Source organism: Platalea leucorodia, assembly GCF_965183815.1.
Source record: "Platalea leucorodia genome assembly, chromosome: 22".
Classification (NCBI taxonomy): Eukaryota; Metazoa; Chordata; class Aves; order Pelecaniformes; family Threskiornithidae; genus Platalea; species Platalea leucorodia.
In genome coordinates, this window is record NC_138844.1 from 1,157,284 (window position 1) to 1,170,677 (window position 13,394).

Genomic DNA, 13,394 nt, shown 5'->3' on the forward strand with positions numbered 1-13,394 from the left:
GCACTCGCTCCAAGTGGGACTTGAGCCCAGGCGGGCAAACATTGAGGCAGGGAGATGGGTTCAGGAACTCTTCACACTGTGCACTGCCCTTGTTGGAAAGAGGGTCCCTTCTGCACACCCCTGTGCAATAGCAGCAGGGTTTGTCGGTTGTGGCCTCAAATCCAATGTCCTTTCCCTCCCAGGGGCAGTTGCTGCCATCCAACCTGTCCTTGAACACTTCCAATGATACGGCATCCATAACTTCTCTGGGCAACCTGTTGATATCTCACCACTCTCACAGTAAAGAATTTCTTTCTAATATCTAATCTAAATCTACCCTCTTTCAGTTTAAAACTGTTACCCCTCATCCTATCAATACACTCCCTGATACAGAATCCCTCCTTGTCTTTCCTGTAGGTCCCCTTTAAGTACTGGAAGGCAACTATAAGGTCTTGCGGACCCTTCTCTTCTCTTCTCTTCTCTTCTCTTCTCTTCTCTTCTCTTCTCTTCTCTTCTCTTCTCTTCTCTTCTCTTCTCTTCTCTTCTCTTCTCTTCTCTTCTCTTCTCTTCTCTTCTCTTCTCTTCTCTTCTCTTCTCTTCTCTTCTCTTCTCTTCTCTTCTCTTCTCTTCTCTTCTCTTCTCTTCTCTTCTCTTCTCTTCTCTTCTCTTCTCTTCTCTTCTCTTCTCTTCCTCTTCTCTAGGCTAAACAATCCCAACTCCTTCAGCTTGTCCTCACAGGGGAGGTGCTCCAGCTTCCTAATCATCTTTGTGGTTCTCCTCTGGACCTGCTCGAGCAGGTCCATGTCTGTCTTATGCTGGGGGCCCCAGAGCTGAACACAGTACTCCAGGTGGGGTCTCACGAGAGCAGAGCAGCGGGACGGAATCACCTCCCTTCACATGCTGCCCATGCTTCTTTTGATGGGCTTTCTGGGCTGCAAGCACACATTGCCAGCTCATACTCAGTTTTTCATCCACCAATACCCCCAAGCCCTTCTCCGCAGGCTGCTTTCAATCCACGCGTCAGCCAGGCTGTATCCATGTTTGGGATTGCACCGACCCAGGTTCAGGACCTTGCATTTGGGCTTGTTGAACTTCATGATGTTCGCATGGTCCCACCTCTCTAGACTGTCAAGGTCAAGGTTCTAGGAAAACAACCAGCTGTGGCCTCTGCTGAGGACAGCCAGGGACAACTGTGGCAGGGCTGCAGCGTTATGGGGAAGGACAAGACCCCACGCATGTCCATGGCATTGCTCGTGTACTCACAGACTGCACAGACCGCGGACGAGTCAAAACAGACCAGAAATTTTTCCTGAGGGCAGTGTCAGGCAGGATGGGGTCAAAACCTAGGAGCACAATGCGCGCACCTGGAAAGACAACAGCAAGCAACCATTGGGACGGGAAAGAGAAGGACAGGGACCTTCCACATGCACAGGAGAAGCTGGATGTCCAGCTGAGAATTGCTGCAGCTTCTGCCGGAGAAAGACACTTGAAGCAGCCCCACCAGAGTGACCCAGGCCGATGTCATTTGCCTGCCCTGAACCCGTCCAGCACTTGAGCTGAGTCTTCTGCCAGCACTGCTGCATTCCTGCCCTAGAAATCCTGGAGCCTTTCCTCCCAGTGCTCAGAGGAAGCCTTCATTGGGGAATGGGCATGGCCCAAATCTGGAAATGAAAAGGCAGCAGTGCTGGAAACCAAAGCACAGCCCATATCATTAGCTGCGACGGTCTGCATTGAAGATGAGCTTGTCAGAAAATTGTTACCTCTGCAAAGGGTGCCTCTGGTCCTGCAGCAATGAAGGGCAGGTATAAAAGCCAGCCCAACTCTCTGCTCTCTCATCCACTTCTCCTGCCTCCTTCTCCTTGGGAACTAGGTGAGTCTGAAACACCTTCATCCTCCTCTTCCAAAGTGAGACGGACATCTCAGTTTGATGTTGGCTCTGTCCTGTGCTGGGGCTTGGAGTGCCTTGTCATGACAGAGGGAAGCAGGGAGAAGGTCAGCTTAGAGAGAGGTTGGGACATGGATGTGGTGGCTTTTGGCTTACGCACCAGGAGAGAAGTTCCTTGGGTCAGGCTTCTGTTTTTAGGGCCCTGGCTGGCTGAGGCAATGAAGACTCTGGCTCGTGGCACAGCTCCCAGCTCCCCATTCTGTAGTGGCCTTGGTTCCTTTGTGATGGTGTAACCAGGCTGCTCCTCAGCCACCCTTGTGCTATGCTTCCTCCATGCTCTCTCTCCCAGGTGCACCTGCAACCCAGGGACATGTCCTGCTACAACCAGTGCCTGCCCTGCCGGCCCTGCGGCCCGACCCCGCTGGCCAACAGCTGCAATGAGCCCTGTGTCAGGCAGTGCCAGAACTCCACCGTCGTCATTGAGCCCTCCACTGTGGTGGTGACCCTGCCTGGCCCCATCCTCAGCTCCTTCCCACAGAACACCGTTGTGGGATCCTCCACCTCCGCTGCTGTTGGCAGCATCCTCAGCTCTCAGGGAGTGCCCATCACCTCTGGCTGCTGTGACCTCTCCTGCATCAGCAGCCGCTATAGTGGCAGAAGGTGCCTCCCCTGACAGAGATGCTGAGAAAGTCCCAGGGAGGCACCTTGAGGAACTCAGAGCATGGTGCTGGGCAGAGGGCCATCGATTTTTGGATGTTGTTTTCAGGATAGCTGAATGGTTTTGCCTTTCTTTCCCTTTTCCTTGTTTGCCTTGGTTCACCTGGGCCCCAATGTCCCCCCAAGGCCAGCCTGGTGGGGACCATCTGTCTCCTTTCCCCCTTTTTGGGACAGGCAGACAAACGTCATCCAGGAACGTCTCCACAGCCAAGGACTGCAGACTCTCTCCTGCCCCCAGGGCTCCATGCACTGCTGACCTCCACTTGGAGTGACTTTGTTTCCCCCTTTTGGCTCATTAAAGTTCTGCTGCATTCAAGCCTGGCCTCCGTGTGCTCCTTCCCTCTCTGGACATTCCTCAGTGCCAAAGGAGAAAGGTGTTGCTCTAGAGTGGAAGGGAGTGAGGGCACAAGGCGACCCTTCTCCATTCACAGAGGCATGGGAGGTTTTCACACCCTGCAGAGGCTCCTCTTTTGGGCACCATCCCTTGGAGCTGAGGAAGACATCCCTGGCTGCTCTGCTGCGAGTGAGCACCAGTGCTGTGCCTGTCCACAAATGCCCAGAAAGGCAAGAGGCGCTGAAGGGTCAGGACCCCCATGAGGTCTTGAGGTAGGACATTCCTCTTACTATGGCTGCAGCTGAACTGGGGTGGGGGTGGGGCGGGTGTGGAGCTCTGGAATGTGATTTGCTTTGCAGAACAGCAGGAGTCATAACACAGGGAACAGCCCTTGACATGGCCCATAACTGCTACTCCACCTTCCTCTCCTCTCCACCATCCAGTCTAGGGGCCATGGCCAACAGCCATGGGCAGGAGTAGGAGAGACATGCTATTACAAGGAGTAGCTGCTGAATGTGTCGAGGCTGGAAATTGGAGCTAAGGGGCTAATGGGAGCTGAGGGCTGCCAGCACAGAAATTGGGGCAGTGAAAGGGTGTATTTCTGATGGAGATCAAATTGCTCTGATACAGAGCATGCAGGGGAACATGAAGATCAGCAAGGAGGGGGGTACTAGGTGCACTTCCCAAGAGAGCTGCAGATGGGTGCAGAGCTCTTGACTGCTTCATTGGTCTCCCCAGAGAATCTGTGGTCAGGGATTGGCTGCCATTCTGTGGGCAGAGGATGGTTTTTTACATGGAAATCCCATCCCTTCTGATTGGTTGAAATGCCTCTTGGCAGCCACTACAGTCTCATATCCTATTTCCTCCATGAAAATCCAGATGGCTTGACAAAAATGTACAAGTGAAAGAACAGAAATCCCCACACCACTGTCCTCCACCAAGAGGGAATTGTGGCTAATGAAGCCTATCTCAGAACCACTGCTACGCTACACGTGCTCTCACCACTCACTAATGTTTGCTTAAACTGCCTGTGGTGGGTTGATCTTGGCTGGCTGCCAGGTATCCACCATGTCTCTCTATCACTCTTCCTGCATCAACAAGATAAGGGGAGAAAATACGGTGAAAAGCTCCTGGGTGAAGATAAGGACACAGAGACTCATAACACATTCATAATGCTTTGTCTCTGCTGCTCCTTCCTTTTCATGCTCTTCCCCTGCTGTAGCATTGGATCCCACCCACAGTATACAGTCCTTCATGAACTTCTCCAACATGGGTCCTTCCCACAAGCTGCATTTCTTCAAGACTGTACCCATGGGGTACAGGCCTTCAGGAAGAGCCTGCTCCAGCGGGAGTCCCTCATGGGCCACAGGTCCTGCCAGAAAAACTGCTCCAGTGTGGGCTCATCTCCATGGAGTGCAGCTTCCTTCAGGACACGTCCACCTGCTCCATCTTGGGGTCCTCCATGGGCTGCAGTGTGGATAGCTAGTCCACCATGGTCTGCCATGGGCTGCAGGGAGACAATCTGCATCACCATAGTCTTCACCACAGGCTGTAGGGAATCTCTGCTCTGGCACCTGGAGCACCTTCCTCCCCCTCCTCCTTCACTGATCTTGGTGTTTCTCTCACGTTTTCTCACTCCTCTCTCACAATTGCTGTGCAGCATTTTTTACCCTTTCTTAAATATGTTTTCCCAGCGGTGCCACCAGCTTCACTGCTTGGCTCAGCTTTGGCCAGTAGTGGGTCCATCTTGGAGCTGGAAGTGGCTCTGTCTGACATGTGGGCACCTTCTGGTGTCTTCTCACAGAAGCCATTCCTGCAGACACCACCCCCCACCCCCTCCCCCCCCGCCGAAAACCTTGCCACATAAACACAACACACTGTCTTTACCCTTATGATATTATGTGCAGAAACTTTGTATGTAAGAACTTTGGCTGTAGCATTAACTCAGCCATCTAGTGGTAACAGAGGAGGCTGCAGGCAGCTTCCACGTGCTACAGGCGATTAAACAACCTGCACCTGCATGCAAAACACAGAGGAAAAAAGACCAGCACATCAAATAAAGCCAGGAAAACAACATAAAAAAGGAATACATGAACATTCACAGGGTAGACAAACCATTTTTTCAACTGCTCTCTAAATTAATGTTGCTTCTGCATTTCTCTGCCTTTTGAAGAGCGGGTATTTACTCTAAAGGGAGTCCAGAGAAAGCCTCACTACTACAAATCACTTCTGATGTCCCAGACTCAGCGTCTGTAGCCCAAGGGGAATCTAGTCTGTCCCAGGCACACAACCCGGTGCTACCACGTGATTTTGTCACTGCTGATCCCTTTGCAAGGGTGGTGGCTGGTCCCAGACCCTTGAGGAGATCACTAAGACAGGTGGAAGCTTCTAAGGCTGTAAGATTTTTCTGATTTTTTTTTGGCCTGTAAAATGGGCATTTGGGAGGCCTATAGCCTATTCTATAGTTTTAAATTATCCTTCACATGCAGACTTGGGACTTGGACATGTTCAATGTCTGCAAAGGTCATGACAGCTTGGACTCTGCTGTGGTTTCCTCTGTCAGTGGGAAAACAGCTGGCTGAACCACTGTCAAACCCTTGAGCTCACTAAAGCTGACGGGGCTGGCCAGTTCCTTATCCGTTGCCTTAACTGTAGGGTCTGAAGGACTTGCTAGAATCATCTCAAGAGCCTGAGAGCTGGCGTCTGATGCCCTGGTTCTCAGTGGTGTGTGTGCATGTCACATACATGCTCATCTGGCTGTACTCATGTGTTCATTCACATGTACACGTGTGTGCCTGGGGTAATGCACATGCAAGCATGACTGTGTGCAAATAGTGTGTGTGTGTGTGTGTGTGTGTTTGGGCACACCTGTTCATGAGTGTGCATGTGTTTCATGCAGGTGAGTATGGATGTCCGTGACGTTGATCTGCTTATATGTAAGTGTGTGGGCATAGGGTGTGTGGATGGCTGCTTTTATGTATTATCATTTGTGTACAGAAGTGTACACATGTATCTACACAAACATATGCGTGCAGGTGCATGCACGTGTAAGCATGTGTGTTTGAGTATCTGTGCATACACATTGGTATGACGGTGTGGCTGTGCATGTGTCTGCACATGGACTTCTTTGGAAACGTGTACACAGACCTCTGTGGGTGCACACACAAAGGCTGCTCTTCAGGTGCATGTAAACGCATAGGTGTGGTTGTGCCCGTGTGCGGGACCATGTGTGTGCATGCCTGTGAGCGTGCACACCTCTGTGTGTGTGTAGGTATGCATGTGTGTGCACCCATGAGGGGGTGCACGTATGCTTTTTTTTTGGTGGATGAGCCTATGAGGGTGAGTATGCAATTCCCTCCACTCATTGCATTGCATTCATTGGTCCTACTGTAATCATAGTTTATCTCGAGAGTCTAGCTCAATCTTCTCTGTGTCCTCCAGTGAAGCGGTAGTAGGCAGCAAGTACGCCTTCCCTTACTCTTCTCTTCTCCAAGATGAGCAGGCCCAGCTCTCATCCTCTCCTTGCACGTCATGACTCTGGCTACCTGACCATCTTGGTGGCCTCCACACGACTCACGCCTGTTGATCACTATCTTTCCGGGACTGCGGAGCCCCAAACCGGGTGCGCTGCTCCAGATACAGGCTCACAAGTCCCAGACAGAGGAGCAAGATCACTTCTCTGGACTTGCTGGCTACACTCTGAGTAATACAGCTCAGGATGCAGTGTACCTTCTTTGCTGCAAGAGGACACTGCTGTCTCATGTTCAGCTGGGTGCCCAGCAGGACCTCACATCTTTTTGTGCTGAGCTGCTTCCTAGGCAGCCAGCCCCCGGCCTGTACTAGTGTATGGGGTGGTTTGTGCTTGCTTGTGTTGAACTTTTTGTGGTTCTGGTCAGCCCAATTCTCCAATCTGCTCAGATCCCTCTGACTAGCAGCCCTGCCCTATATTGTATTGATGACTCCCTACAATTAGGGATCCTCCGCAAACTTGTTGAGAGTGCACTCCTCCCCACTAGTCAGGTCGTTAATGAAAATATTAAACAGTATTGGTGCCAGTATTGACGCCTGAGGGTTCCCACTGTGGTTATTGGCTGCGGCTGGGCTTTGTGCCAGTGGTCACAACTCCCTGAGCTCAGCAGGCCAGCTAATTTTCCAGCCTCCTTCTTGTCCACCTATCCAGCCCTATCCCACCTGTTTGGTGAGTAGGGTACTACAGGAAAGAGAGTCAAAAGTCGTGCTAAAACTCAAGGCACGCCACACACCCTCCGCAGTACCACTCACCTCCTTATAGAAAGCAATGAAGTCGGTCAGGCATGATTTGCCCTCAGTAGACACGTGAGCTGCTCCCAGTGGTTTTTATTGTCTTCCATGACTTTAGAAAAGGCTTCTGAGAGCTTCTTTTCAGGGACTGAGTGGAGACTGACCAGCCAGCTCCTTGAACACCCTTGGATATATCCCAGCTGGTCCCATGGACGTATCTATGTCCAATTGGTAGTAAGAGCTCCTTAATTCTTTCTTCTACTGTGGGTGCTGCGTCATTCCCAGAGAGTCTACTGGCAGGCTCAGATGATGGGCCTGAGGAGAAGCCATACCAGTAAAAACTGAGGACAAGTATCTGTAGAGCACTTCAGGCTTTTCCCTATGCCATGTTCGTTTAGTTCAGTACCTGTTTGGTCCAAGGTCTCAGCCTCTGTCTGGCACAGCACCAGGCTGATGGGCTGCAAAGGTACATCTGACATTGACTCGGACATGAGGCAGGGCTGTGTCTCACACCAGACAGCACTGACGCTGGAAGCAGATCCACTTGGGCATAGCCTGAATGAGGTTGGCAGGATTTCTCGGCCTTTGTCCCTGTCCATAAAGGAAACCCCATCCTTTTTGAACCACCTAGATCTGGGGAGAGTTGTGTCCTGGCCTGGAGAAGCAGGGAGTGGGGATTGCCAGACAAGCTGAGGCATTCCCAATACTGTTTACGCTGAATTAAACTAAGGATCCAAACTGGTGTGAAACAGTCCTTGTTGGGGCCTGGAATCAGCAGCAGCAGAGTGTGAGCTTTGGAGGAGCAGGAAAAGGAGAAATGAAGGTACAGAAGGTTGCATTTCAGTGCCTGTGCTGAGAACAAGTCTCTGCTAGGTTTGTTCTAGCTTTGTTCAGCTGCACTCGGGCTCCTTCTGACTCTGGCTGCTCTGTGGAGCTCATTGACAGAGCAGTGGAGAGTGCTGCTGCCATGAGCAGAACAATCCCTCATGAGGAGGGACACACACATTGATGCAGATCAGCATGGAATCATGCACGATTTTTTGCACCCGAGTGCATTCACGCGAACACAGCTGCACACAAGTGCAGCAAGGCAAGAACACCCGTAGGAACAAAACCAGCTGTGGACTCTGCTGTGGACATCTGGGGATGACCGTGGCAGGGATAGAGCATTCTGGGAAAGGACAAGGCCCCAGATATGGGGCCCACACCCTCTCTCTGGTGCAGAGAAGGAGGAGGCAAAATAGGCCAGCAGAATTTTCCTGGGAGCAGTGGTAGGTGGGATATGGTCAAACCCAGAAGCTGAGCCACTTCTCGGCAACAGGGCCACCAAGAGCCCCAAAGGAGTGACCCAGGCTGACATCATTTGCCTTTGCTGGACTCCTCCAGCAGGTGAGCTGAGTCCTCTGCCCACACTGCTGTGTTTTGCTCCGGAAATGCTTGGGCCTCTCATCCTGCCACGCAAAAGGTGCCTTCCCTGGGGAATGTGCCTGGCATAAAGCAGGAAATGAAAAGACAGCCATTCAGGAAGCCAGAACACAGCCCATCGCATTAGCTGGGATGCTTTGCATTCAAGATGAACTTGTCAGAAAATAATCGCGGCTGCAAGGGATGCCTCTGGCAGCCTGGGGCAGTGAAGGCCCACCATAAAAGGCAGGCCAGCTCCTCGCTCTCTCATCCACTTCTCTTGCCTCCTTCTCCTTGGGAGTCAGGTGAGTCTGAAGACCCTTCTCCTTCTCCACTTCCCTTAAAAGGAGGCCTCACCTTAATGGACCTCTCAGCTGACACCAGTTTTGTCCTATGCCAGCTCTTGAGGATGCTTGTCATGGGAGAGGGAAGTGGGGGGAAGGTTAGACATGGAGGGATGCTGGGACAGTACTGAGGTGGCTTCTGGACTCAGGAGCTAGGCAGTAGCCACATAACACCTGTTGAGTGTGAGCCACCTGAGGTGGCTGGTTTTGGGCCCTGGCAGGATGAGGCCAAGAAGCCCTCATCCATCTCTGCACAGCCTTCACCTCGTGGGCCTGCTTGTTCTTTGGCTCCCTCATGGTGTGTTGAAAGGATGCTCCTCACACATCCCCATGTTTTGCTTCCTCCCTGCCTCTCCCCCAGGTGCACCTCGGATACCAAGACATGTCCTGCTGCGACCAGTGCCTGCCCTGCCGGCCCTGCGGCCCGACCCCGCTGGCCAACAGCTGCAATGAGCCCTGTGTCAGGCAGTGCCAGAACTCCACCGTCATCATCCAGCCCTCCCCCGTGGTGGTGACCCTGCCCGGACCCATCCTCAGCTCCTTCCCGCAGAACACCGTTGTGGGATCCTCCACCTCCGCTGCCGCTGGCAGCATCCTCAGCTCTCAGGGAGTGCCCATCACCTCTGGCTGCTGTGACCTCTCCTGCATCACCAGCCGCTACTGTGGCAGCAGATGCCCCCCTTGCTAAAAGTGCTTACAACGGCCTCGGATAAGGACCCCCAGGAACTCAAAACATGATGCTGGACAGACGATCAAACTTTGTGCCGCTGTTTTAAGAGCAGCTGACCGTCTCTGGCTTGCCCTGCAAGGGCAGACTGGAAGGGACCAGCCTGGGCTCTCAGAAAACATGGCCAAGGTCTACCTTTCCTCTCTTCCACTCACCCGTCTTCTCTCTTCTCTTTGTTGTCTTGTGCTCCCCTCAAAGCGTGCTGCGAGGACCCCAGAAACCAGCCTTGAATGACCTGCTTGCCTGTCTCCCTTTGCCGGGCACGTCGACAGATGCCCTGTGGGAACTCTGCCACAGGAAAAGGGCAACAGATTCTTGGCTTCTCCTGCTCCTCCCCGCACTGGTGGCCTCCACTTGCAGTGACCTCATTTCCCTCTTTACACTCATTAAAGAATTGCTGCAACCCCGTCTTTGTCCCGTGGAGTGTCTTTCATACTGACTGCCAAGGGAGAAAGCCATTGCTTTGGGGGGAAATTAGGAGGGGGGACACAGGGGGACCCTTCATCACTCCTAGAGGCATTGGAGGGTGGGACACACTGCAGCGAGGCCTCTGAAAGAGGCACTGCCTCTTTGAAGCTGAGGAAGACATCCCGAGTTACTCCACAGCCGATGGTCGTCAGTCCTTGCCTTGCTGCGCCTCTGCTCAGAAATACTCCCTTGGCCCTGCAGCATGTCAGGAACAGGAATCCTGACAACTGCTGTCCTCCAGAGAGGAACTGTGGGCACGTTGGAGGCCCTGGGAAGGTGCAAAGAAGACTCTCCTCAGTGGCGCCCAACAACAGGACCACAGGCAATGGGCACAGGCTGAAACACACGAGGCTGTGTCTGAAACATCATGAAACACTTTTTTTTACTGTGAGTGTGACTGAGCACTGGGACAGGTTGCCCAGAGAGGCTGTGGAGTCTCCCTCCTTGGAGATATTCAAGAGCCATCAGAACATAGTTCTCGGTAACCTGCTCTAGGTGACTCTGCTTCAGAAGGGTGGTTGGAGAAGTCACTTCTAGTGGTCCCTTCCAACCTCTACCATTTGGTGATTCTCCAAAAGACTTTTTACAAAATAACTTTTCCCACAGTTGCTCTGCCCTTCTGGGATAGCAGAAAAGGGGTGTTTCTAGTGCATGCCCATGATCAAAAGCCATAAAGGAGGCTTTTAAATTTTTAGTCAGTAGTCTTTTGTCATAGATTACTTCCTGCATCTTTCAAAGGGGCCTTGGTTTCTATTGTCCATATCTGCTTGTTCCTGGCGATACAACAATGTTTTATCATGATCTTTTCAGGGTTGTCACTGTCTAGATTTACACTGTAATCCAACACGAGATCCCTCAGTGCCTCAAAATTGACCTTTTCTCTGTTTGATGCATTTAGAATGATGCCTTTAACCTCTAAATTGCACTTCTCTCTAGACTGCAAGACGCTATAGGATTTAGGGCCTGATGACACAAACGCCACGATATGCTCGTCTGACAGACACGTGCCCATCAACTCACTGAGGAGGGGGTTCCCCGTCCCCTGGATGACTCACAGATATCACGGAGCCTCTGTCAAGATAAAGGTAATGGTCTTGCAGGGCACCTGAGAGATTGTAAAGCTCTAGGTCTGAATATGTTGTGGTGAAGAAACCTATGGAAATGTTAGTATTGTACGCCAGGGTCATGTACCCTTCGGCGTGGTTCCATGAGACGGTGGCTGCATCCTCATCGATAAAAGCACAAGCTGGAGAAAAGAGGTAACTATACAACTCATCTGGTTGTCTTACAATGTTGATGTTGAGTAGGTTGTACCTCTGTCCAAATGTTCCCCACAGAGAATTTAAAAACAGTTTTGCCATTTGATGTTTCATGGAGTTTTTCTTACTGTGTTCAGGCCACAAAATGACATCTTCTTTCTGCCTGTCTGTTCAAGTTTCAATAATTTTCACGTAGCGAGTAATGCCCGATACAAATTAATAACTGTATCCTTCCAGATATTGTCTGGCTCCAAACCTCTGAACCAGCTGGTCCCACTGTGCTCCATGGAAGCCATGAGGTGGACTGCTGCTTCCTCTGCCCCTGCTGTATTTGAGGCTGGGGGCCAAAATGGACCCTTCAAACGCTCCCTCAGGACTTGGGAGGGCAGCAGGCAGCCTCCACAGTGAATCATCCTCATTGTGTTGGGAGGGAGGGATGGAAAGAGAAAGACACAGCATGTCCTCACGCATGGAAAGCCCTTGGGTGACCATCCGAGGATTGTAGGGCTGGGAGCAGCTGGGCCCCTTCCTGTCAATGTGACCCCAGGCAACCCCAGCAGTTTGCCCCAGGCCAACATCACTGCCTTGCATTGGACCCATCCAGGACTTGAGCTGCGTCTTCTGCTGACACTGAGACATTCCTGCCCCAGAAAACCTGGGGCCTCTCAAGCCCAGCACTCAGAAGAAGCCTCTGTGAGGCAACGAGTATGGCATTAGCCAGGAAATGAAAAGGGAGCATCCTGGAAAACAACCACCCAGCCTATGTCATTAGCTGGGATGCGTTCCGTTTGTCACGAGCACCTTAGAAAATTGCCACTTCCGTAGAAGCTACGTGTGGGCCTGGGGCAGGTCCGGGCCACCATAAAAGCCAGCCCAGCTCCCCACTCTCTCATCCACTTCTCTTGCCTCTTTCTCCTTGGGAACCAGGTGAGTCTGAAGCCCTTTCCTTATGTCCTTTTCTGTTCATGCAGATGTGAGGTTCTCCATCCTGTGCTAGGTCATGGTGCTGCTTCTCATGAGGGGCTGAAGACAGGTGAAGGTTTGACTCAGGGAGTGTTTGGGACTTGCCTGAGAAGGCTCTTAATTGAAGAAGTGGGCAGCAGCCTCATTGGGCCAGGTGACACTTTGCAGCACCATGCCTGGATGAGGCCCAGAAACCCTTCTGCCTCACTGCTTAGTTTCTACCTCCTGGCTCAGCAGGTGCCTTTGACACACTTGCAGTGGGGTGATGAGCTCGTGGCAGACTGCTCCTCACATGTGCCTGTGCTCTGATTCCTCTCTGCCCTCTCTCCCAGGTGCACCTCCACCCTCCAGACATGTCCTGCTACGACCAGTGCCTGCCCTGCCGGCCCTGCGGCCCGACCCCGCTGGCCAACAGCTGCAATGAGCCCTGTGTCAGGCAGTGCCAGAACTCCACCGTCGTCATCGAGCCCTCCCCCGTGGTGGTGACCCTGCCCGGACCCATCCTCAGCTCCTTCCCGCAGAACACCGTTGTGGGATCCTCCACCTCTGCTGCCGTTGGCAGCATCCTCAGCTCTCAGGGAGTGCCCATCACCTCTGGCTGCTGTGACCTCTCCTGCATCACCAGCCGCTACTGTGGCAGCAGATGCCCCCCCTGCTAAAGCCACTGGTGACAGCCTGGATGAGGACGCCCAGGAATGCAGGCCTAGATTCTGGACTGAGGACAGAGCTCCTGGCCATCGATTTTGGAGAGGCTGAGCATGCAGTGCTGCCCTTCCAGAGGAGGTGCAGCTGGGGCTCTCTGAAAACATGGCCAAAGTCTAATTTCCTTGCCTTCCACTCTCTCCCGTCTCTTTCTTGTCTGCTTTTCTTCTGGGCTGTAAGACCCCCCCAGAGCCAATGTGGGGGATCTGCTGACCCCTCTTCCTCCGTGGTGCAGGCAGATGGATGCCCTGTGGGATATCTCCTGTGGGCAATGGGCACAGACTTTCAACAGCTGCTAGTGCTCTCCCTGCTCTCATCCCCTCCTCTAGAAGTGATCTCATCTCCTTCTTCA

The 13,394-nt window shown here is 52.4% G+C and overlaps 2 protein-coding genes across 2 annotated transcripts; both read left to right on the plus strand.

Annotated features, from left to right (window-relative positions):
- Positions 1–1,770: 1,770 nt before the first annotated feature.
- Positions 1,771–12,999, plus strand: LOC309599960 (feather keratin Cos2-3-like; the record flags this gene model as incomplete). Its single annotated transcript, XM_082331903.1, has 2 exons — positions 1,771–1,849; positions 12,692–12,999. The coding sequence occupies 2 exons, from the start codon at positions 1,771–1,773 to the stop codon at positions 12,997–12,999; spliced, it is 387 nt and encodes a 128-aa protein (XP_082188029.1).
- Positions 2,235–2,537, plus strand: LOC309599966 (feather keratin Cos2-3-like; the record flags this gene model as incomplete). Its single annotated transcript, XM_082331909.1, has 1 exon — positions 2,235–2,537. The coding sequence occupies one exon, from the start codon at positions 2,235–2,237 to the stop codon at positions 2,535–2,537; it is 303 nt and encodes a 100-aa protein (XP_082188035.1).
- Positions 13,000–13,394: the final 395 nt, after the last annotated feature.